This window comes from Uloborus diversus, chromosome 5 (genome assembly GCF_026930045.1).
Source record: "Uloborus diversus isolate 005 chromosome 5, Udiv.v.3.1, whole genome shotgun sequence".
In the NCBI taxonomy this organism is placed as follows: Eukaryota; Metazoa; Arthropoda; class Arachnida; order Araneae; family Uloboridae; genus Uloborus; species Uloborus diversus.
The window spans coordinates 37,451,038-37,478,066 of record NC_072735.1 but is presented as its reverse complement, the minus strand read 5'-3'; the positions used below and the strand labels follow the sequence as shown (position 1 = coordinate 37,478,066).

The 27,029-nt window shown below is 34.3% G+C and overlaps 1 protein-coding gene across 1 annotated transcript in view; it reads right to left on the bottom strand.

Annotated features, from left to right (window-relative positions):
- LOC129222543 (neurogenic locus Notch protein-like) overlaps positions 1–25,947 on the bottom strand; it is a 162,500-nt gene extending 136,553 nt beyond the window's left edge. The window contains exons 1-3 of the mRNA XM_054857056.1: positions 25,863–25,947; positions 4,547–4,587; positions 194–285 (exon numbers count right to left, since the gene is read on the bottom strand). Coding sequence (XP_054713031.1) covers positions 194–285; positions 4,547–4,587; positions 25,863–25,947 — 218 coding nt within the window. The remainder of the gene's footprint in view (positions 1–193; positions 286–4,546; positions 4,588–25,862) is intronic.
- Positions 25,948–27,029: the final 1,082 nt, after the last annotated feature.

Genomic DNA, 27,029 nt, shown 5'->3' with positions numbered 1-27,029 from the left:
CAATTTCAAAAATCAGGTGAAATCCGTCAACTGCTCCGTCGAATGATACAGATTAGCAAATAAAGAAATTTTATACCACAAAATAACATTGACAAAACACATTTCCTCTTTTACGTCACTTGGATAACACTTTTCCGTTTTCCACAAGTTCCAGTTTTAAATTAATCTAGGAATAAACAAAATAAACACTTACTTGCAGTGCGAGTTCCCCCTTGGATTTGGATTGGAAACACATGATGCTCCATTTTTGCACGGATTTGGTGTGCAAGATAGTAGTCCTGAAACACAAAAAATCAGATTAGATTCACAGCAATTGAGGAAAAAATCGACTTCCAACACAAACGTAAGCCTTTAACCACCGTGGGAGTGTAAGAGGGTGTATTATAGAACAATTTTCCACATTCGAAGGAAATGAAAATCCACTCTCAAGCAATTAAGTGATATATTTAGACTGTGTAGGTGCTAAGTCGAGTTCAGATATCTTTATTGAATAACATGTTATTTTACAAAATATTAAGTCTCTCCTTATTATGTGGGAAAGGATAAAAATTACATTGATTTCCCACGCAACAAAAATTTTTTGAGTCATTTATTTATTTATTTTTTAAACTCAAGCTCTAGTTTTTCTAGAAGCTCTACAGAAAAGTACGAACATTTTTTGCACGTGAAATTATGAAATGGCACTACAAATAACATGTATGCCAAATTCTAAAATTGTTTCAGTAGATTTTGTGAAAATGGATCGGCCATATGTGTTTCATTACAGATGCAAAACTGCACTTGCAAAATTTGGTTTATTATTTAACTCGGAAATATGCCGATAATTAATAACATTACTTATGTTTAATCTTCAATTTTAAAGTAATCTTGAATAAAAGTAGAAGCAGGACATACGAATGTGATATTTGTAATCGTAATGTTTAAAAAATAAAAAAAATAAAAGGAATTTTAAAATTTTTTTTAAAAGGGTTATTGTGGAAATAGATAGTTTAACGAAATATAAATGCATCGAATAGTAGATGGTTAGATCTGTACAAAGGTGCTCCCCCCCCCAACCATACACGAAAAATCTCAACCCTCTTTTCCTTTTTTATTTTTTAGCTCCCTTTTTTTCTTTCTTTTTTAAATTTATTTTAATTTATTTTTTAATTTTTTTCATTTATTTATTTTTAATTGCTATTATTATTATTATTAGAAAAGTTACGTGCTACGCCAATGACATATACACACGTACTCATAAACTAAATAAATAAAGGTGTGAAATGAAATATAAATAGAATAAAATAAAATAAATTAATTTAAAAAATCCCCCAAAAGTTTTGATGGCGCCATTTTGCTCCATAATCCCCCCCCCCCCCCCGTCCTATGGGCACCACTGGATCTGTGTTTTCCAACAAGAGGCGGTATGAGACTTTTGGAACGGTGCTGTTTGGAAGTTTTATGCTGGAAGACAAGCTCAATAACCATACCAGGTCGATTTACATTTTTGTATCTAAAAAAGCACTTGACTGTCTCAATTACATAATTAAAATGCACCTATATAATTTCTGTCCAAATTTTACAAATTTTGTTTGTCTCTCTCTCTTTTCTTTAAATCGATTTCGATTGTCAAATATATTATGCACAAATAGACCATTTCCGCTTATCATAGACACTTCATTCTGTATTAAGAGATGCATTACATAGTAGTTTTCATTAAATTTCGAAAGTTCTTCCAGTATTTTTAATTTCTTAGACCCTTTTAAAAAAATACAAAATCGCAAGGACACTTTTTTGCAGGATAGTCTTCAAAATAAGGAAAAGAAATAGCGTACAATATTTGAAATATTGTATCAATGTTTATTTTACAGATATCTAGGAATTAAATAACGAACGATAATTCCACGAAGAAAGTTCAGCAATTATCTATTTTTTTCTCAAAGATTGTAATTTATGCACTTATTGGGCCACACAAAATCGGAAGAACATTGTTTTCAAAAAGCTGCTGATATTGATAATGATTATTATTATAAATGAGGTCGATAATAGTCTACAGTAATAAACAAAATACAGTGGAACCTCGTTTGCCCTGATCTTCAGATCAAATTTGTGAACTTTCTTTTTTAAATGTCATATTGACATGAATAATTATAAATTATGACAGCGAGAACGCAACTATAACTAAGCCGAATATTCTCTTTTTATTTTCAACTTTTAATGATAAAGCGTACTTCATTCCAACACCACTCATGTTTGAAATTGAAGAGTTAACCAATGCATTGTTTCCCATTCAAAATGTGATTCAGAATCTCTCCCCCCCCCTCCCTCTCTTGCCCTTGTGATGGATTTAACCTGTCGCAAATGCGAGGGGCTTCGCAATTAATGAAACTTCGAAAGGGAAAAAAAACTGCACAGGCTAAATGTCTTATTATAGTGCTGTAATATACAAAGCTCCCCCCCCCCTCGTCCCCTTGTTGATGCCCATGAACGAAACTACGACAAAAATCGGTTTAGAAGACGTTATCCAATGTATGCAATGGACGATCAAACAGAACTGAGATATGCAACGATGACGGAGTACAACAAAATGCTCTCTGCGGACTTCAATCTTGCTTCTTATCAGATATCTTACGTTCTTGAGGAGCTTACACTGCGCTTATCATTTCCCTCTCGAGCAGATACGACAGACTCGAGCTCAGAAATTTCTATCCACTCATAAAGCAGTTTCCGTTTCAAATATCTCGACTCTGACAACCTCCATTCATGGAATCAGTTCAAAATTTACGAACTTTTGACAAGGAGATCAAAGATTTATTGCTCTGTTTACTGGGTGAATGGATTGCAGGGAACTTATGATCTAATAAATCGCTTTTTATAGTGTCTTCCAATGATCCTTCGGAAGCAATAACTGTTATATTCGTCACAGTGTTGAAAATTAATTGCAGTTATTACAGATATCAATTCATTTGCAAAAGATTGGCAACTGAGCATCTGTTCATAAATCAGGATCATTAAAGGAAAAGATAAAAAATGTTATCTTTATATGATTAGAATATTTTTTTTAAGGTTATTCTTATGATTCATTTATGTGAAATTAGCATTAAAGAAATGGCCTTGATATTTAGGCTTGCATTTTTCGGGAACGCATTACGTGCTATGGCTGTCACACAAAGGGAATGAAGAGTCTTAAAGCAAAAACCTGAAGCAATTAACTTTTTTCACAGAGTGTCTAAATTATAAAGCAGAGGTTTTAACAGATTTTATGACATGTGTACAGAGGGCGTGCACAGAAATTTTGGGGTCCGTTACAAATGACTTTTCCGTGTCCCTCTCCACATTGTTTAGCCCTATATTTCACGCTTAGTTTTAAAAATATTGGGGCCCCCTCCATGCTCGGGCCCTGGCCAACAGGTGTTCCTTCTCTCCCCCTCCCTGTGCACGCACCTGCAAGTGTGCCATTATTGGGCTCAATATTACCAACTTTTTTCAACTGTAATGACCACACCCCTTCTTTGCTCCCGCATGTTTCGTTGTTTTCTCCAAACAGCGCCGTCCATGTAGCTTTTTTTTTGTCAACATCTTTTATCTCTTCCCCCTCCCCTTTCCCAGCGTGTCACACTTTACCTGATCTCCGACTCTCTTTGTCACATGTCACGTTGTTTTTCATAAGCATATTCTTCTTTTAAAAAATGCGTGATGTCACACTTTTTGCAAACACACTTTTTGTGCCCCTTATCACAAACTCACTATTTCACAAACCCTCCTCCAGCCTCAAAGCGTGTCATCATTTGAGGACAGTCCCACATTTGTTTTTCCTAAACCCATCCGGACCCATTTTCATAACATGCTTCTTTCATCGTCCGAACTTGACGTTGCATCAAGGTTGCAATTTGTGCAGTGATATTCATGCTTATGCTTTAGCGCTCAATTGTAGAGTTAAATAGTAGATGGAAAGAACTTCAATTGTATCCACCAGTGCCGGATCTAGGAGGGAGCAAGCCGGCGCCTTTGCCACGGGTGGCAACTCCAGAGGGACGACAAATCCAGCCTATTTCTGAGTATTTTTTGTTTAAACACTATATAAAAACTTGAAGGATGATGGGTAAGGGTGGCAGTTTCAAGATTTGCCCTTCAAAATTCGAAGATACGATGCTGGCATAATCTACTAATGAGTAAGAAGTATATTTTGCCAATAGAAGAATTAGATGAGATAGCGCGAAGAAAGTTATATGCACTGGGACATTTAGAGCGCTAAAAATCAATTTTGAAATTGATTTGTATGTTTATTGTGTGCAACGCCTTATTTCCTATATTGTTTTCTGGCAAGTACAAACTTTCCAATGATGCATGTGATCGTCAACTGATGCAAACTGCCTCGCTGGTAAACGGTAAAATTAGTAGTAATGCGCAAATACAGAAGTGCTACTAAAATTGATAAAAAGGCCAGTCGGTACTGACTTAGAACTTGAGAAATATCATTTTTTTTTCCGGTTGTCAAGTTAAATGATTTTCTACAAGTTGTAGCTGTAAAAATGGTTTGAAAAATTTATTAGTTTCAATATGTAAGCTGCAAAATTGTGTAGATTATTTCCAGTGGCATACCCCAAAATCAATTCGATCTCGAATCCTATTTCGCAGCCTTGGCAAAGCTGCAAACTCTGGGGGAAAAGGACCGATTACGACTTATGGCAATTTAAAAATCTCAGACTCCAACATTTTCTTTACCCGAAATTGGTTCGCCTATGACTTCTCAGCTCCGGGAACCCCTCATTTTCCCTCACCTCTCCCAGTGCTTGCGGAGCAGGAGTCGGACTAACTTTTGGATAAAAGATTCGGAGTTGGAGTCGAATACGCTAAAATTCCCGGACTCAGAGCTGGTCATTTTCCCTCTGATTCAGCAGTCCTGGGAAAGACTCCGATTTTAAAGACCACCGTGACAAGAGCAACGATAGAAATGCACTCTTGTCACGGTGGTCCCGGTTGTAAGTTCTACAAATAAAATTTGTTTATAGAAACGAGACACACAAAAAAACTTCATCCCATTTTCCTTCCAACGAATCAACATTGCTTCACGCAACAGCAAGATTCCAAATTTCGAAACCACCCCAAGAAAGAGAAAGCGCAGTAACAATGAAACAAACTTCTGCGACACCAAATTAACATCATTTTTTTTTAACTTCTTTAATGCACCGTATTGTTTAAAAAGCATGTTTCACGCCCTGTGAAGAAAGACCTAGTGCCTAATTATCTGTGTACAGAAGAAACTTAATCGCCAACTATACTGTCAACATCAACCTTGGCTTCAATTCAGACTAAAGAACAAGACTCCTTTTGCGGTTGAACGGTTTCGTAACAAAAGAGTTATGAATGATTCGAGAATCTTTTTATCAGCTTCATTCTTTTAGCAGATTATTCTCATTTTATTAAGCACCGCCGCCGAAGATGATTTTATTGGAGTTGGGTAAAAATTGTAATAAGCGATAAATTCTTACAGCTGGATACGCACTTCTTGGAAAAGATTTTTTTGTTCTTTCCTTCTTGACAGCTAAGAACTACTAGCACTCTGAATTCTTTTCAGTTTTCATCATACTGGGAAAACATCCCTATTGTTTTCATCAAACCATAGGGGTGCCTACCTAGGAGGGGGGGCGGGGAGGGGTCATGGCGCAGACTTCGCCATTGAAATTTTTAGGAGGGTTGTTTTGAGGGACATTTTTCTCATTTCTGGAGGGGCTCATGCTTTTATAGGGGGGGGGGGTTCTTTGAGATATTGAAGGGGGGTGCGCCCTTGCCTTTAAGGGTGGGGGACACCCCTGTCAAACCATACAATCACATTCGCATCATTTTTAACCAATGAACAGTCACTTAGCTCATGTGAGTGTCAAATGCTCTGGTTCCCCCTCAAACTTCGTGCTTATCTTTCGCCTTTTACTAAAGCCATGTGATTGTCAACAGCATTATTTTAAAGTAGGAATTTGGTTCGCAGCGACTACAAGGGGAAGGTCATGACCCCCCTCCATGACCATCCACAATATTATCCATCCACACTGTGTTCAAATCAGTAATCTTTTCAATTTATCAATCATTTTTAAAGGTAAATACTTGAAATATAACTGTTTTCGTTGCTAATGAAAGTTATAAGAAACTGCACTAAGTTCCTTATTCCTAGCTGATTTGGTGCTTTTTATTGACACCCAAACAGTCTCATAAATGTTTCGTGCCCAAAACCTTAGGATCGAGCATGGGGGAGGGGATCATTTTTCTGCATGACCCCTCCCCCTCCTCCCCCTAAAATGGTAGTCTGTATCCGTTCCTTGTTCGTAGGTTATTCTTTTAATCTGCTATTAGTTTCAAAGATAATATTCGTATAACTAAAATGCTCTCCATTTCTTATGATGAAATCACAATCAGATGAGTGCGTCAAATAGAATCTGGGGCCAACACGAAGCTAACTAGCAATGTGTTGTTTGCCTTATTACAAGTTATAAGGCTAAAAGTTGCTTGGGGATAGTACAAAAAAGGACTGTGTAAATTTTTTCCAAGTGCCAACATGTTCAGAACGCAATCATAATCGGAATACCGAAACATGTCATAAAAACAAATCATACTAGCTCTCATTTTTATAAATTAAATATCTTAATACAGTAAATTTCTCTCACAACATGAATAATTTGAAGCACAATGCTAAACCGGTTTTGCAATGGGAAACTGAACAGGTAAAATTACCTGTGTGAAATTAAGCATTTTCGCTCCTATTTCTGTGACTGTTGGAATGTGGTAAATTAGTCGTTTTAATTTGATCTTTTTTTTTTCTTCTTCTTTCAATAAAGTGTTTTTAAATGAAGGGAAAGTTTTAGGCGTACCACTGAAAGGAATTATTCGAAATAAAAAAGCTTTCTTTTTTCCTTTTCCTTCTTCGCTAGAAAACTTAATTTTCTGAAGTCAGGATATAGCACAAGGAGAAAAACACTTGTTTTTCGATAAAAGGGCTGGATAAAGCGGAGGTGGTAAAAAACAGTCTACTCTCCAATCAAACCCAGCGAAACGGATTATCAAAAGATAATTTTCAATGTGTGCATGCTATAAAGAGAGGGTTAAAAAAAAGAAAGTTTGGAAGCAAAAAGCATAATAATGAAAAAAAAAATGAGATCATGGATAACAAAGTGTGAAATGACGAAAACAATGCAGCTTAGTTTCCAAAACCCACAACACATAATTTTTCACGCAAAAGACATTAAGAAAGTTCAGTTTGTAAAAATGAGGTATATAGCAATCACGACAGTGATTTAGAATCTGAAAGAGGAGGAACTATATTTAACCTTCTATGCGTTAAAGAGCATGCAGTTCTGAAATAGAAGTGGTTAAAAAAATAATTTGTAAATAGGTTCGATAAAAAATGTTGGTTATTGAAAGGAAGGGATGATGCTTTTTTTTTTTACTTTCGACAGGCAACTTGTGCTAAGAATTTCAGACAAGGATTTTATGATACAAATGAAATAATACACAATTAAGAAGTTGCGTTAGTATTACCTACTAACCACTAACTAACCTACTAACTAACCTAGGATGGTCTGAATTCAGACCATCCTAGAAATTCAGGATGGTATAAATTTTGTTTTAACTACTTTTAATTAAGTTTATACAGACAATATCATGTCAAAACTAGAATTGAGCTTTTTTTTCTTCTTTTTTTGTCAATTAGATCGTGGTTGGTGCTTTTAAATACGTAACTTAAAAGTTTTGCACAACTAACTTTAAAACATGCTTTCGAGAAGCGGACCTTCGGGATTAAAATGTGTAAGGTCAATGTAAATCCAATAAAACACTGTTAAAAGTATTTTCATAAGAATTTAGTAAGTTGTTCCGGCACAGGAAGAGAATGTTATTTAGACTCATTACTTTAACAAGAGAACGTTATATCATGTCTGATAAGAAAAATTCATATTTTATTATTTTTGCACGAACAGAATTCATAAAAATCTCCAAAATGAAAGGCGTCATATATTGATACTTTCGACCAGCAAGCAGTTACAGACATATCGTTTCGCAACGTCTTCAATCTGACAGTCAGAAAACCTGCATTAATTAAAAGAAACCTTATTAAATGTTGCTACTTGCTAGTTAAACGAGCAAACCAAAGTTCAGTTCGTGATAAGATGAAAACAAATGAAAAAACCTTTTCGTGCTGAAAACTTCCTCTTTCAACTCAACCAAGTTATGAAATGGTGAAGCGACACAACCACCAGACAAAAGAATAAAAAATCAGCATACATAACTTAAGTATTAAGAAACATGCTTTGGCAAGCTCAATGTCTCGGTTAAAAATACAGTTAACTTTTACTGAAAGAATGAACCGAAATAATATTTTCACCCCAAGTTATAATTTAACGCCGCTTGTGCCCAGTCGACTGTCAAGAAGAACGACAAAAATAAAATGGTGGAAATAAACCCGTTCGTATGTCCTCCAAGGTGGAATAAAGATTTAGCAAGAAGATTTAGAAATGTGTGGTTATTTTCCGATTCGTTGCCGTCGCTTCAACGACAGTTCAACGGAAATTCCTTTGTTTTAAGATGTCTTAGTTTTAGCCTGGGTATCACAAAGCACTGAAGCGATTTTCGAACAATAGGAATTCAGAAGAAAAGTTTATGGTTAAAGTATCAAATAATGCATAAAATTCCAAGCTTCGTGGAAATGAACTGCGTTCTTGAAGCATTAAAAGATCTCCTTTACAGTTAAAATTAGGAAACTGTTTGAAATAAAATTTTAATTTGTTAAAAATGCTTTGGAAAATAATGTTATCCTCATATAGAAATAGCGAATTCACTGATCGAATAACTCTGACGTCATCAACAATGAAACTCACGCCAAGGCATGATAATTTGTTAATATTTTTTGGTAATGTTTGACATGCATGGAAATGTTTTATTTTGACAAGGTTGGACTGGATCCGGTAGCTTAACTGTGTGACTGGCAGGACTGTCATTTTAGGAGAATGAAAAAACAAAAAAGGGGTCAACAATGAACGCTATCTACAGGAGTTTAGGTTAAATTCACTGGAGGTACGGTTAAAATTTCAGACATCAAAATATGTATCACCAAACGGCAATCGCTTCGTTTAAAAATGTAGAAGCAATTTTCACCCGTCATACCTTGACAGGCGATTTTCAAGTTTAACAAAAGTAGGGGGTCTATGCACTTTTTAAATAAGTTTATGAGAAATCTTTTTACAGAAAGTTACTCAAAATACGCAAACAAATTTCTCTAATTGATAATCTCTTTTTTAAAATACATCTTTATTCTTGAATACTTCACATAAGTTTTCAATACTATCCCTAAAGCATAAGCTATTTTCTGCTTTTATGAATGAAGTTTTCTATGTAAACCGCTTTGTCAGCCTTTCGCAGCATTTTCATCTTTTTATTCGGTATCGTATTAGCCAGCTATAGACGTAGGGAAGATACAAATGCATGCAATATATCTTAAAACTAAAAATAATGCAGAAACCAATTATAAAAATAAATTACCCACAATTTCACGATTCGGAAAAAGCCGAAAAAAAATGACACTTATCTCCAACTGATACAGCGAATTTCCACAAGGAAAACCATCAGTTAACAATGATAATCTTTTTTAAAAGATTCAAACTATCTAATGCGTTTCAAGCAAGAATAACGATGTGGGGTCTAGAAAGAATTGCAAGTTCTTGACGAAAAATCTACATCACCAACGTTGGGAAATATTGTTTGAGAAACTAATTTACATTTGAAAGCACAAGACACCAGTGAATAAAGTCGACCCTCTTCATAAAGTCGCTTCTTAAAAAAATACAAAATTCCAGTTTGAATGTAACTCCGCAGGACAGTAAAATTTTCTTGAATATTGACAACACAAAGCAAAAAAAAAAAAAAAAAAAATGTTAATGTTCAGCCTTGTTATGGTTGGGAGCTTTTAAGGAATTTATAGCTGAATAGCAGAACTTCACATTACTCTTCAGATTTTTAGTTTTTTTTTATATTTTAATTATTTTTATTATTTTTAATGGTAATGTAGTTTAAAATGCAGATTTAATAAACACTAATTTTAGTCTTTTTTTTGGGGGGGGGGGGGCTACATTTTTTTAAAGCTTCATTCTTTTTATCAAATCGTTAAATAAAAGAAGAGGTGGTTTCTAAGATTCTTAATTCATTACTGGTAATCTGTAGTCTATTATTGTTCAGGGGCCAATCCAGGATTTTTTTCTTGCTACCTATTTTTGTGAAAGTTTTTTTTTATCAGCATTGTTTTTGTGAAATTTTAGGCACATCCTAATTTTTGTGAAAGAAGTAGTGGAACAAGTGAAATTTTAGTTCGAAAAGTGTAAATGTCATCTAGTATTTTTAACAGGTTTCGTTTTTTTTTTTTGGGGGGGGGAGCTGAAAACCTAAGAAGTAGGAAAAATACCATCGTAATTTCAGCTTAATGGTCTATGTACTGTGTACAATATAGGAAATTATGAGAAAAACGGTTCCTCAAAACAGATGTTTAAAGATTGCGATAATATTGCATAAATACACTTTGGTGTGAAACAACTAAAAATTAGTTAAAATACTACAAAAAGGTTTCTATTTAAGCTATTGTTCATATAAACCTGCTTATAATTCTATTTTATGAGTATATTTTGTTTTAAACAGAGAAACAAATTTCATATTTTAAAATGTGAATTTTTGTGAAATTTTCGATATTTTTGTGAAGCTACTGATTTTATTACTTGATTTTTGTGAAAGTACCGATTTCAAAATAAGATTTTTGTGAAGGTACCGAAAAACGGTAGCAAAATCAGCCTGTATTGGGTCCTGTTGTTACATTTTTGTAATTGATGCCAGCAAATGATGCAAATTCTATAGGAAGCACGTAATTGTTTACATGCTAATTTTCATAATTTTGAACTATGGCAAAATGAAAGTTTAATTTTAGTATGTTTTACACACATATACATTTATTAGTCTGAACTTCAGTTTTATCTGAACTTTTTTTTCCCACTAAAAGATAATGGTTGTACATTAACAAAAATGGGATTTTAATCCAAATTCATTTTGATACTTTCTGAGCTGAATATCGGAAAATAATAATTTTTAAAAAAGCTTTACTCAATCTTATTTCTATCGATATCTTATGTGATGATTTTAAATTAAAAGCAAAAAACACAAATTTCACGAAGCCCTTAACAGAGTGATCTCTAAGAAACCCTAGGGTTCCGCGGAACAAAATTTAAGAATGGCTCTCCAACAGCGTTTCTTAATTTTTTTAATGAGTGGAACCCTTTTAAATTACCAGCTTTTTCGTGGAACCCCGTCTTTTTCGTAAGTAGTATACTTTGAAGCAACATTCTTGAAATGTTTCATTAACAGTCAAAGTGAAAACTATTTCAACTAAAATTTTGTAATGTCAGAACGTAATTTCAAAAATTTAACAAAAAATAAAATTGGAAAACAACTTTGAAAACAAAGTTTTGTAGACACAAAGCATTAAAGTTTAAAATTTAAGTTTAGCTTTAAAAAATCACAATTTTGGCAAAAAAAAATTTAAGTTTTCTAAAATAAAGTATGAGTGTTTCGTGGAACCTTTGATTGATCTCCATGGAATCCTTAAGTTTCGCGGAATTAACGATTGACTCTACAACAATGTATTTAATCGAATATACGTTAAACAAAGCTAATCATTCATGCTCCAGTTGATGGAGTAAATCATTTTCCACGACCATGAAGACAAGAGAATAGAGATCAGATAGAAATACGACTGCCCGTCAAGCCCCAGTGACTTTCTAATCGTGTGAGCGGTCAACATTTCGAGCTAAACAAAGCATTAAAACTCGTGGATCGTTTACAAGAGATAAAAAGGAACAAAAAATCGCCGCCCAGAAGTTTTACACAGTGATTGTTTATTACAAGATTTTTTTTAACCCTTCGGTACTCGCGTCAAAATGAGTTACATGAAACTTGCAGCGTGAGATTTTTTTCTCATACCACCTCCTTCCCTTATTATTTATTTATTTATTTATTTTTTAAATGTTTTTCGATTAAAAATACGAGTATTTCATGTGGGGCGACCTCGGTTAAGATGACCAAGTTTTCTTTTTTAATGAACAAATTGGAAATTTGCTTTGAAAATTACAGTATATAAGGAAAGAACATTGTCTTTTATAATAAAACTTACGTTGAAACAGTATTTTTTATTTTTGGCAGTAAATTTGAGTCTTAAAAAAATGGAAATTTTTAAATTTTTTTTCATGGGGCAAAGAGAAAAATAAAATATTTTTAGAAGTGAAACACCTTCTATTCGATTATAAAACATATTTTTTATCAAAAGAATCAGTAAATAAAAGGTTTGATTGAATAAATGAAAAGATAATGAAACAATAAACTAATAATCTTTTTTTGGCCACTAGAGGGCGCCTGTGATGCAGGGAGTGTTTTTTGCTGCTAATTTGATAAGTGTTTTTTTACTATAATTTTTCATTATTACTGTCTAGTTTTAGGTTTTTTTACTTCACTTTATCATGTAATTTAGTTTTATTGTGTTTTGGGGGCTCATTTTTGCTGTTATTGTATTCTTGAAGTGTTTTTGCATTTTTTGGAGCTAAGCCTAACATGTGGTGATCTCCTGGTTTTTGGTCTTGTGTGCTTTATTGGGTGTAGCAACTCTGTTTATTTACTGCTGTTTTTAGTATTTATTCTGTGTTTTTTTGCATTTTTATCTTACTGTTTTGCCTTTTGGAACATATTCACTGAGTAGAAATGGGTGTTATATGCATTATGAAAGAGGTAAAGAGTGGGAAGGGGGACAGGTGGATCTCTTGTGATTTATGTCATATGTTCTGCCTGTATAAGGGGGAAAATGAGTCTGTTTTTGAAGAGGATTATATTTGCACTAAATGTGCTGAACTCTCAGACTTAAGACTTAAGATGCTAGTTTTGGAAGCCCAGTTAGCATTAGGGTGTAAGCCAGTTGTAGAGGGTATAAATGTTCCAGAGATTCAGGGGGAAGTTTCAAATGAGGAGTTAGATTGGGAAACTAAGGGTGTAATTTTGGGGGACTCTATGGTAAGGGAGGTGGGTAACACAGTTGGGAGAGTAAAGCGTAAGGTGGCTAGGTGTTGTTTACCAGGGGCTCGGGTAAAAGACATTAATATGGTTGCTGAAAAGAAGGGAGTATTGAATAAGGAGGACATGGTTACTTTGTGGGTGGGAACAAATGATGTAGGCCACAGTAAAAATGAGGAGTTTTCTAGGGAATGGGAATCCCTGTTGGATAACGCAACCAGCTTTTCGACGAATGTCCAAGTGGTTGGTTTGCTTCCCAGGTATGGAGTGCATAGGAGCTGGCTAAATCAACGTGCGAGGTGTATGAACTTGCTACTGAAGTCAATTTGCGAAAAGCGCAGTATCAGGTTCATTGATGTATGGAGTCACTGTAAACGGGATTGGATTGCTAGGGATGGCCTGCATCTGAGCTCTACAGGGGTCAAAATGGTTAGTGGATTAATTTTAAGGGCTTCGGAGTCAAAAAACTAAGTTGGAATGGGGGGCATGGTTCAAGCACCAGGTATCGAGAGAATGAAATGTTTTTGGGTATTGCTAGAAATGGAAATAAAGTGACAAACAAGAGTAGTAATGTTAACAATTGTAATTTAGGAAATTTCAGGGTGTTAAATAAAAGCAACTTAGGCATGCTTAAAGTTTTCTATACCAATGCTCGCAGTATTAGGAACAAGATGGATGAATTGAAAAGCATAGTTATGGATGAGAAGTTGGATGTTATCGGAATTACAGAGACATGGGCTACCGAATCTGATGCAGAGTTATTACATATTGCTGGGTATAATTTATTCAGACAGGATAGAGTAGGTAAAAGAGGTGGTGGGGTTTTATTTTATGTTAGAGACAATTTTATTTGCAATGAATTGGTCATAAATGATAAGCCTACTGATATTGATATGGTTTGGCTGGAGTTGATGAGCAGTAAGGGCATAAAGCTACGCTTTGGAAACATTTATAGGCCACCTAATTCAAACCAGGGACAAGATGAACAGATGTACCGTATTATTAGTGACATGTCTAGTAAGGGATCCGTTATCATAATGGGGGATTTCAATTTTCCGGGTATTGATTGGAATAATTTTTATCCTGGTAATGGCAAAGAAGAGGAATTTTTAAAAGTAATTGGTGACTGTTTCTTAGATCAAGTTGTAACTCAGGGAACTCGAGAGGAGGCCATTTTGGATCTAGTTTTTTGTGACATAGGTAATTTTGTTCAGGGGTTGAGTGTAGGGGAGCATATTGGAGATAGTGATCATAACAGCATTAGGTTCCGGGTTAAATTTGAAGTGTGCAAAGATGATAATTTTAGGTTTGTGCCCAATTTCAGAAATACCAATTTTGTTGCACTTAGGCAGAGCTTGAAAGAGGTTTTTTCGTCAGGGTTGGAAAATAACGACGTAGATCAGCAGTGGACGGAATTTAAGGATAAACTTGCTAAAACCGTTGGGGACTATGTTCCATTTAGGAGAAAAGGTGTTAGTACCAAAATTTGGCCCATGTGGTTCTCCAGGGAGACTAAAGTAGCTCTTAATTATAAGCAAGCCACTTTTCGTAAGTTTAAAGAAACTGGTCAGAGTGCGGAGAGGCTCCAGTATGGTAAGGCAAGGCGAAATTTTAAGTATTTGGTACGGATTCAGAAAAGGGAATTGGAGCAAAGGCTGGCAGATGACATTGATGGGAACCCTAAGAGGTTTTTTGCTTACGCTAATTCTGGGAAAGCTCGAAACAGTCAAATTGGGCCTTTGGTTGATGAGCATGGAAATTTAATCCAAAACGATAGGGATATTGCAAATGTTCTAAATAACTTTTTTTCCAGTGTGTTTAACGATAACTGTATCTCAACAGTTGACACTAACAAGACACAAGCTATTATACAGCTTGAGGATTTTGTATTTTCCAGGGAGGAGGTTTTATTTCATTTGAAAAAGATTAAAGCAACTAAAGCTCCGGGACCAGATAATATTTATCCAAAAATTTTAGTTGAATGTGCAGAGGAATTAGTGGATGTTATTTTGAATATTTTCAATGCTTCTTATAACTCGGGGACGGTGCCAGAGGACTGGAAGCTGGCTAACATAACGCCACTCTTCAAGAAGGGGTCTAAAGGTATTGCTGGGAATTATAGACCTGTAAGTTTGACTTCGGTGATTTGTAAGATTTTCGAAACTTTGATCAAAATTAAGATCATGATGTTCTTAGAGACTAATAGTCTGTTGACTAGTTTGCAGTATGGTTTCAGGAAAGGTAAATCCTGTACTACTAATTTATTGCATTTCTACGACAAGGTTACCTCAGCTTTAGATAACAAAAAATGTGTGGATGTTGTTTATATTGATTTTCAAAAAGCTTTTGACAAGGTACCGCATGTTGCTCTTCTCAGCAAGTTAGCTGACATTGGAATAGGAGGAAAAACTTTACTTTGGGTTAGAAATTGGCTTACTGGTAGGAAGCAAAGAGTAGTTGTGAGAGGAAATCATTCTAATTGGAGTGATGTTTTAAGTGGGGTTCCTCAGGGATCAGTTTTAGGGCCTCTTTTGTTTATTATATTTATGAATGACATCAATGAAAATATTTCTGGAAGCATGAATTGTTTTGCTGACGATGTAAAAGTTATGGGGATTGTCGAAAATGAAGAACAAGTAAAACAGCTGCAAGAGGATTTAGATCATATTACTAAGTGGGCAGATAAATGGGGTATGGCAGTTAATGTAGGGAAATGTCAAGTGCTACACTTAGGTCATGGAAATAAGCGTATGAGATATCGTTTACAGGGTTCAGTCATAAATCAGGCAGAAAATGTTATGGATCTGGGTGTCTTTATAAATCAGGACTTCAAGTTTAGTCAACAGTGCAGTATTGCTAGTAACAAAGCCAACAAAATGCTTGGGTTCATCAATAGATCTATTTCAAACAAATCTAAGAAAGTTCTTCTGCCTTTATATAGGAGTTTAGTTAGACCTCATTTGGAGTATGCTGTTCAGTTTTGGTCGCCTTATCTGAAGAAAGATATTTTTGTATTGGAAAGGGTTCAAAGAAGGGTGACTAAATTAGTAAGGGGACTCTCAGATTTAGATTATGATACCAGACTTAATAGGCTTAACATGTATAGCCTGGAGCAAAGGAGAGTCAGAGGGGACATGATTCAGTTATTTAAATTTATCAAAATGAAAGATGTAAATGGATTAAATTTTTGTGGGGAAAGCAGGACAAGGGGTCATTGTTTTAAGCTATTTAAATCTCAGGCTAACTTGGAAATCAGGAAAAACTACTACTTTAGCAGGGTTGTGGGCACTTGGAATAGCTTACCGGAAGAGGCGGTAATGAGCAAGGGAGTGGATAGCTTTAAGAGGGCCATTGATCTTCATTGGGGACTAATTAATTGACTAGGACCAGCCTAGCTGGGCCCAGTGCCTGTTGCTGGTCGTCACATTTGTATTTGTATTTGTATAATTAAATGAATAAATCAATTAATACATGAAGAAAAATAATAAATGAACTAGTAAAAGAATGAATGAATAAGAAAATAAGTGAATGAATGAATAAATAAGTGAATTACTAAATAAAAGAATGTAAATTAATGAAATAATAAATGAAAACGTAATTGATTTATATTAAATGATTGAGTGAGCAAATGAAACAAACTATTTCATTTTGTCCCATCCACTCTGCCACGCATGTGATTGACTAATTGCACAATTTATTTAAAATATAAATAAGATTAATACTAACTAAAAACTTATTCTGCATTGAATATTAGAAGTTCTCTTTTTTTTTTAAATGTTAATAATAAATAATAAGAACTTTATCATTTTATAGTAACAAAAATAATTTTTGACTTACGTCAAAATATTACAAAATGAGTCATTTTTTTAATTGCCTGTATTACCAAATGCTTTAATCTTCGGCGGTATTTTCTCCCTGACTGGAATAGACTACATATGGTACTGCATAGTTAAAATAATACTAGTTATTGGTGGAGCGAAAAGCATAGTAAATATTTCACCATTTCACTTTGCCCCATGTTCCCCTACTATTTATTCTAATCGCCACATGTTGCACAACATAGTAATACTTGCTGAAACAAATGAAATAAAAAGTTTTTTTCTCCTCTGTGTTACATTTGCTCATGGCACCCTAGTTCTAGAGAGTCAACGATGAAATCCGTGATATAAGGGGGGGGGGGAAGAGTAGGGTGCAGTGACGAACTTAAACATTAAATGGTCGGCGATAGCAATATATTTTGGACTGTCATTTTCTAAGAAAAAGGCGTTTTGTAATAAGTAATAGTTTATTAATAATTAATGTTTACATTAATGGAGACACCATGCAGCGGTCATATGAGAAGACTATAATTTGTTTAGTTTTGCGAAAGTGTCTTTTTTTTTTACAATCATATAATACTTAAAAACAATCATTTATAATAAGCTCATTCCAAGTTTATTCCAAGAATTTTAAACTTCGACTTTAAAGTTTAAAAATTCGAATGTATGAAACCATTGTGTATCATGATGTAACAAATTTGCAAAAAAATTTCTTGTATGCTAAAAAAAAAAAAAAAAAAAAAGATTGACCGAACGATCACGCCTGCAACGGGCACAAATTATTATTTTTTTTTTTTTTTTACTGTTGGAATTTCAGATATTTCAGGAAATAGTTTTTATTGTAATGAATGCTAATAATTTTGGGGATTGTTTTAGATTTTTTTAATTTCACAAATGGTTTTCTGGAATAGTCAATTTCATGAAAGCACCGCTTTGATTAAAGAGAGACAAATATTTCTTACAAGCAATATTTTGTAAGAAATGCAATATGTTTCACATGATTTTGAGATTCTTTTTGTTTAGGAAACAGGGGTGAATTAGTGCCGGAACTCCGGAGCTATTTTTCTGGAGAGAAAAAATCTTATCACATGAAATTGATACCGAATCAGGATTCAATCTCTTCGTAATGGTTTTCGGTACTAGATTATTTTTGAATTTACCTCTAATAGGAACACTAGGGTGGTTCAAAAAACTTTTTTTCAGCTAGAATCCAGGACAGAGGTGCCCACATGGGGGGGGGGGATTATGGCGCAAGTTGTGCCATCTAAATTTGAAGGGAGGAATTTTAAAACTTTTTTTAATTTATTTTCTTAAATTTGTTTATTAATTTATTTTAAATTTAAATTATGTATTTTATTTTATTGTTTATATTTTATTTCATTTATTTATTTAGTTTGAGTGTGTGTGTTTGTATGTCATTGGTGTAGCACAGAACTTTTAATAATAATTAAAAATAAATAAATAAAAATATTTGAATATATATATATATATATATATATATATATATATAATATTTAAAAAATAAATAGATAAAAATATTTTTAAAAAATAAATTGAAAAAAAAAAAGAGCTAAAACAAACAATAAGTAGGGAAAGAGGGTTGAAGAAAATTTTTGTGGAAGTTTGCGCCATTAAACTTAAGGGGGATGGGCACTCCTGGTCCAGGACACCCCCTATTTTTTAAGACTTACTAATAGTATTATGCTGTAAAAGTTTCAGCTTCTTACTCAAATTTTAAGAGGGTGCTCAATGACCCCTTAATTTTACACTAGCCATAGCATAAAAAATGCTACAAATTTAGAAACATTTAATTTCTCCAGCTGTTTTTTTTTTGTAAATAATTATTTCTTTGCAATGTATATGCATATTACTAGTCTAGATTATAATATGTAGCATTGGTTTTTCAGTTCAATGCATTTTTAACCCCTCTCCCCATACTTATGAAGTTTTGGGTAGGGGGTTGAGCGTCCTCTTTCAGTTGAAATAAGAAGCTAAAATTCTTCCAGTGTATTACTATCCACAAGTCTAAAAATATTGCGGGGTGTCCTGTTATCTAGAAGCAACTCTTTTTTACATGCATTTTTTAACCACCCTAAGGAACACATTCATATCTTGTAAATATTTTTAATATTCACCATAAAAGGAAACATGTTGTAAGTGACGAGATAAACAGTTCATTATCCATGTCTCTCGTTTTTTCTTTCGTTTTTTCAGGGTAATTCTGCTCGTTGGCACTTGTAAACCTAGACGCAATTTATAATCTAACTGTGTGTCACTTAATTCAACATTTTTTCCCCCTACTTGGTGAGAGTAATGTTCTGTAATAAATCCAACAGTTCTATCATGGGACTGTGAGAGAACCAGAGAAATGGATTTATCTCCTTTGTACAAGATAGCAAATGGCTGTTTTTGCTTTTTGGCAAGAAAAAAATGTTTTAGCTAACAATTTCGAAAACATCAGAAACCTTCTCTCTCTCTTTTTTTTTTCTAGTAAAGTGCTAGCTACCAGAACTTTCCTTCTTGGACGTTTATTCGGAGCACTGCTGGTGGGCCATTTCGCAGTATTTTAACATGAGACTTTTTTGCCATAACTATTTAATTTACTGTTTGATTTTCAAATTATTTTAATTTGAGTTTGTGTGTTTGTAGGACAAACTCAAAATAAAATTATCTGCTAATCAAACAGTAAATTCAATAGTTGTGGCAAAAAAGGTCATGTTATGGACCTGCATAGTTGTCCAAAATACAGTACGGGTCCCATTAGTGTCCCTCTCAATAAGGGACACTAATGGGACCCGACAATTTGTCCCATAAATAGAGGTGTCCCTTCTTCGGAGGTATTTTAGTTTATACATGCAATTTGTTAACTCAGTATAATTTTGTTATGAACTTTCAAACACTATTAACATGATTAAATACTTTTAATTTTTCATACACAACTAAATCAAATTTACACTTAATGTGTTTTTTAACTTTTTTTAAAATTTAATTAATTACAATTGAGTTAAAAATTTGGTAAGTCCAAAGTTTTCCCCATAAAGCAATTATTTTGAAGTAATTCATTGCGTGAATTTGCTTCATGTCATGTAGTTTACAATGCAAGACATTCTGAATTACAATTAGTGTTCACATTTAAATTTTTATATAAAACGCTAATCAGTTTCTGTGTCTTCTCCTTTGGCCCTGAGCCTACTTGAATACATATCTGGGTGATTTTTATAATTTATTTAGTATGCACAGCAAGATTTTTACAATGTATAATACTTGTTTCTTCAACATATGTTTAATGTTCAACTATCCTCAATTATTTTTTAAAGGAAAAGTGAAACTTGAATTCCATTAAATTCACTCTTTCTTATGCACTTGTAAATAATTTTTGTAATTTGATTTTCTCTGTGATTGTCCCTTAAATAGAGTGTCCCTTATTTAGAGGCAAATACATGGAAGTCCCTATTCAAAAGGACTGGGACAAGAAAAAATGTCCCTTAAACAGAGGTGTCCCTTAAGGGAGGTTCTACTGTACCGTGAAATGACCCTTATGGGTTTTACTGATATAACAACGAATAATTTACCATCAAATGTCTCAAAACTTGATGAAAATTGAAAAAATGCCTTACTATCTCAACAGAAGTAAAACTTTATTCGCCATGATAAAATTAAAAGTAGGCGTTTTCAAGCGCACTATACCGAAGAAAAAAAAAAGTCCTACACTTGCGAATGTCGAAAAAAGAAATTTATCTTTGTGGCTCAATTTGTTCTTTTGTATTTTAGAAGACTAAATTCGGTTGTGTCGCAAATTGCAACCAATTAAGGGTTAAACAAAATAATTCACTTGATTTCTGTATCTTGGACTGTATTTCTATTTTCGCACACCACATTGGAGCATAGAAGGTTTAAACGCATTTCTTTACATAATATAAAAATCTGAGAAAGAAAATTTTAAAATAATTTAAGTGAATTGAACTAGATAAGTGATATATTTGTCAACCTCCATTCCCTAATTTCAAATTGTAATCATGCCAAGTGTAGTTAATTAACTTTTTAGTATTAAGATAATAGAAAAAAGAACTCATTCCGATTTTAAATTAATAAGCAAAAGAAAAAAAAATGTTTAAGCTCATCCTCTCATTAAACTATTGAAAACTTTCTTGCTAAATTTATCTAAAAATATTCATAATTTACTTTAATCCTAATTTTAACACAGCAACTGATATTTTCGTTGTTTTAGTAGAAGCGACCAAAGTCTAACGAAATTGGTGCATTATCTATCATTTTCAGATACTGATTGCTGAATAGGCCAACTAAGCCGTGGCTTAGGGTCCCGGATATTTAGGGGCCCCCAAATGATTGAAATATTTGGTAAAATTGCTTTAGCCAACGGCTGAAGTTATAAAGTTAGAATGCAAAGGGGGCCCCAAAAAAGTATTTGGCTTAGGGTCCCTTGATTACTTAATCTGGCCCTGATCACGTTCGCAATTGATCGTAAATGTCACTACTTTTTGGAAACAGAAATAAAAGTAATATAATTGAAGTGAGGGTAATGACATTATTATTAAACAAGTTCCGACAAGAACATCATAATCTTGAATTTTTCTGCGTATTAATCCATTTACAAGCTATTCCACAGATGCACCTGAAGATTCGAGAACCCACCTGACATGGAAAAAAAGGAAAAAAAAAAACCACGTTCTTCCGCAGGAAACATTATGTCCTTACCGCACGTGCTCAGCAACCGACCTTGCCTGCCTCCCCCCTGCCCTAGTCCTTCTCAACACTGAAAAGGCATCAGGTGACAAACGCACGTGCGTTTTGGTCTTTTTGTAATCAACAGATGCGTAAAACAAACTCAGAGATCATGCATTTTTGCTTACATTCGGGCTGGCTGCCTTTGGAAAACGTTCCGTTCATATAAACAGGCCCTTTTTCCATTGAAAAAGCTCCAACCACCTGCGCACGTTCCACACTAAATGGTCGATTTATACGGAATTGATTGGGTTGGGAGTATTCCCATGAGAATGAAGTGGTTCTTGGGAAAAGATTTGAATGATTTTTTTTTCGCAGCGATTATTAGTTCCTGTATGAACGGATTCCGGGTTATGTTAGCTATTTGAAAATATTTAATCAGATTCGTAGAAAAATGCACTTCTCACCGAAATCGCAAGAACGAATGGTTCAGTGACATTTACGATTGCTTCAGAACATTTTTGCAGCAATTTAGTTTTAATTCAAGCATGAATCTTAAACAAATAAATGTTTTTTTCCTACACAATTATAACTTCATACCAAAAATCCCGGGCGACAAGTTGCCTACGCGACTAAAAAAACTACTTTGGTGACTTGTTCTTTCAGAACAAGAAGAAACCTTCAGATGCTTTTAGTCGCCATGTGATCTGGGCGACTATATTAATCATAGTAATATTGTTCATTTATTATTAAAAATAACCAAGAAGTTATGTACTATATTTTTTATGATGTAATACATATCATTTTTTAACAACGAAAAAAAAATATTCCTTTTTTATTTTTTATTTATAAAATTATCCGTAATGATACAATTTTAATTCATATTAAAAATGCCTAAAAAATATTAATCGTTGGTCAGAAAACAAAAAGAAAATGTCTTATGACTGCACCGACCAATGCATATTTTTTATTTCCGAATCATATTACTGTGTAAAAGTAGCTAACAGAAGAAAAATGAATAAAACAGCTAATGCTAAATTAACTCCATTCAAATTGATAAAGCTGTTAAATGAAATATTAGATAAACATAATGAAAGAAACCTTAATTTTAAGTCTACATATTGCAATAACAAAATAGGGAAATAAAGAATGATTTGAGGATGCATTTACTATTTTGAAGACTTTAGTTTGGGCTAATTGAAAATATCGGATATATATCAAAATATCCGATCTATATCAAAATGTCGAATATTTTCGAAAATATGATATTTTCGAACCCTGGTCCGTTACAACGGAATTCATTCTTCATAGTCTTTTTTAATTGCAAATCAAGCAATTTTAATTGCTTAAACTGACCAAGATCCTGTTTTAATACAGGGGTGCATGTAATGCGATAGAACACCTCACCCCAAGAATGAGAATCATGTGTATAACGAAAATCACCGTAATAGGCAGGAGCAGAAACAGCGGGAGGATCATGGGAGTCCTGCCCCCCCCCCCCCTCCTTCTCTTTACTATCGGCCCCATTATCATACATTGCGTTCAAACAATTTATGAATAAAAAAATGTAAACGGTGGCAGTAATCTTTTTTATTCATTAAAAATTTAAGTGGGAACTTTGAAATGCTACTGTTTTCATGAAATATATTAGTAATTTTTTTTCCATATTAGTTGCATTATTGCTGTTGAGGTTTTGTATGTGTGTTTTTCCTTTCTTTTTTTTTTTGACATCCACTCAATTTCAGAAACGTTTCGCACCCTTAGGGTAGGTTCGTTTGAAGGGGAGGAGGGGGGGTTCATTCCTCAGTATGATCCCCCCCCCCAATGGTAGTCTGCATCCGTCCCTGGGTAACAGGATTGGCAATATTAGTAAAGAGCAAGGACTCGAAGGGAGGGAGGGGACTCGCTGTGCTACAGCCACTAACAACTTTAAACTTAAAAGAATGCGGCAGTTTAATCCTTTACATTGGTTTGTATACGTAAAAATAACGCAAATTTAAAGTAAATTAGTTTTAGCCAGCTTTTTTAGTTTAAAAAAATTGCCTGCTTTTTGAATAAAAGTAAATGTGCCCTATAAAAGGTGCTTTCCCCCTCCCCCTTTTTTTTACAACTCAGCACTGGTTGCAACACAACTCGGACTTAAAAAGATAATATTCTAAAAATGACATCAAATCAAAGTCATGACCCTCACAAGTGGCGAATCTAGAGGGAAGAGAGGCTGCAATACGGCTTCATTTTCACATGTGCAAATGAATCATGTGTGCTCCGGTGAGCTCCCGTATTTTCTTTTCTCTTCTTAATTTTTTTCTTTTTTTTTTAAGTTTCAAATCTTCGATCTAGATAGAATTTCGGACTATTTACAAATGAATATAACTTCTGAGGAGCATAGGGCTCCTGAACTGTCTCCGTTAGAAATTAAGCCCTGGGCTGCAGCCTCTTCCAAGATATAAACAAGAGTTTACAATATTTTTACTATCATACCTGTTTGTTTTTGTTTTAATTTAATTTTATGTTTTGTTTTTAATTAAATGTCGTATCACTGCTTTTTCGTTAGGCAAGTTCAAATTACTTTCTACTGCTGTAATTATTTCTTACGTACTTGTAGCGTAAAAGTCGTGGTCGGAAAATTTTGTGGAAAGTTATTTCACTGTTATTTTCGTCATTTCAATCTTTTTCAGGGCGGGGCAAAGGGCAAATACTTCATGCATTTTGTACATGTTCCCCTCCCACTCTTCATGGGCACATGTTTTATACATGCACCCCTTATATTTACTACAGTGAGAAATTGTTTAATGTACACTTATGTTAACTCCTACTTTGGTTAAAAGAACAATTAGGGGTGGGGTAGGGTGTGTCCACCTTTAAAACATTTCCGAGGGGGCGCTGCCGCCACTGAAAAAGATGCCATAATGAACATGATGTCATTTCATTTGAAATCCTACATCAATATAACAAAGTATGAAAGTGAACTTTAAAGAAGAAGTATGTAATAAAACACATTAGCAAAGAAATGACTGAAAGGTCCATTAAAGAGTTTATGATTTGAAAAGGTCTGGAGTTTTATGAAAAGTCCACAAACTGAGCTAATTTCTTTCGAGAACACATATTTTTGGAAGCAATAATTTGCAATCAGGGCCTGATTAACGAATGATCTCGCGCGTCGTTGACCTAGGCACCATAATTTTTGGTACATGAAAACAGAGTAAATTCCCTTCTCCCTCTCCTACCCTTTTAGTGCATAGAACACCAAAACAATTGTAATGTCTATTTTAGCAGGATTAGTGTAAAATATACAGGCATGGATATTTGATTCAGAAGAATAGCAAGAAATTTCTCAAGGGGAGGGGTGACAGCCTAAAAATAGACAGCTTTCAAGGAGTTACCAATCCGCTTATGATTTTGCACCATTACAGTCAACTATAAAATTGACAAAATGGTGAAAAACATCTTCAAAACAGATGGGAATTACTTGAGCTTCAAGTGAGGAAGGGTCCCCCCACCCCCTTTTCCACTCTGATTTTATTACTTTTTAAGCTTGGCCTGATTACTGAATAGACCACCTAGGCGTCGTGACCTTGGGCCCCCGTTATTTTGGGACCCCCTAAAATTACTTAATCTAATGCTGAAATTACTTAAGTCTAAGTTTAAAATTGTAAAGTTTGAACACAGGGGCTCCAAAAAAGTACTTGACCTAGGGCTCCGCTATTTAGGGATTCCCAAATGACAAAAATTACTTCAGTCTAATACTAAAATTACTTTAGTCGAACGCTAAAATTTTTTAGCCTAAGGTTAAAATTGTTAAGTTTGGGTACAGGAGTACTTTGAATTGAAAAGGGGATTCCTCCTGGAAACCCTGCAACATGTGTATCCAGTAATCTGTTTATTTGTGCTAAAAAATGTTGGATATTTCCTGTTATTTCTCAGCACAAGGGTATTTATTTATCTATTTCTACACAACAAGTACTTTGAAAATAAATGAATTTTCTTGTGAGGAGCAATGGTGTTTCCATAGTGGTGTCTCCATATACTACGCCGCATAATTATGCTCTCAAACATTTTTTAGACACATAGCGTATACCCTCAAGCTTCAAAAATTTTCATTTTATTATGACACATTATGTACATTATCACATCCACATATTGTGCGTAATGGATTTCTGGGAGTACACCTGAGAAAAATTTATGGGAACATCACTGGTGAGGAGGGTACCTACTTTTTTCAGGACCAAGTCATCACATTGGATTTATCGGACCCTGATTGCAATTAAAGATCTTTTTTTTTTTTTTCTTTCAAGATCTTACCTTTGGGAGAGACAGGTCTGAGAGCGAAAGCCGCCAAGAGGGTCAATCCAAACAACCAGCCCGGTGGATGACACAGCGGCGGCATTTCGGCCGTGGGCTCTTCCCAACTGGAGATTGGGTTATCCTAAGGACACTACTACCTGCGGATCACATTGATAAGGTCCGAAAATGCACACATCGGTGAAATATCCTGTGGCATGTATCCAGAATTGTCTTCGCGATTGCTTATCCACACACACACTCACACACAACAATTCCGAAAACGGACGCACAATCCGAGAGAAACTTTTTCTAGCCCGCTCGCACCACACTACAGCTCATCCGTCCGACCTGTTGTTTCACTTGTTGTGCTGGGATCGGCACCACTCAAGGGGATATCACACGAGAGAAATTACAGGACATCGCAACCGCAATAGCAACCGTAACGCTATCCGGAACTGGTTTTTCTACTCATTTCCACAAACGATTGCTCCAAAATTCTCGTGTGCTATGGAAATTTGCAGTTGCTCGTATAGGGGCAAACTTTTTCCTCCGCTAGAAAAAAATTGCCTTTAATTCTGGGCAAGTTACGAAGGAACCAATCAGGGCGCTGGGATTTCGTGACGTCAGGCAGCGTCACTGTAAAATACATTTGCAATCGTGGCGACAGAAATGTGGGAATTCCTTTTTATTGTTCTATTTATTTTATGTTTCAAAAATTTTCAGTTACACTTTAAAAAACGGATGAGCGACATTTAATCTTTGGTTTTGCATCTGATTTTGAATTTAAATTGCTACTTATATGTTAACATCAGTGCGAATTTTATGCATTTCTTAATTTATATTGGTGTTTTTCGTTTCATTAGGTTTTTGAAAATTGTTTTGCACAAATGTTACAATGGGGTCGTTTCTAAAATTTTAAACGTATTTTTTTCTGAAAGAGCATGTTTAAAAACATAGGATCTGACCATTTTTTAAATAATTTGTTTTTGTTTAATATTTTTTAAAAAATTACTTAAATCGTGGCGCTTTCATTGTTTACATTTCTGTCGTGTGACGTCACAAATGATGAAATGCCATTCGTGTTGACATTCACAGAGCAAAATATTTAATTCGCATCTTTACTCACGTGTATTTGTAACGTCGTCAAGACGCTTGTTTGAAAAATTGGACATTTAAAAAAATTAA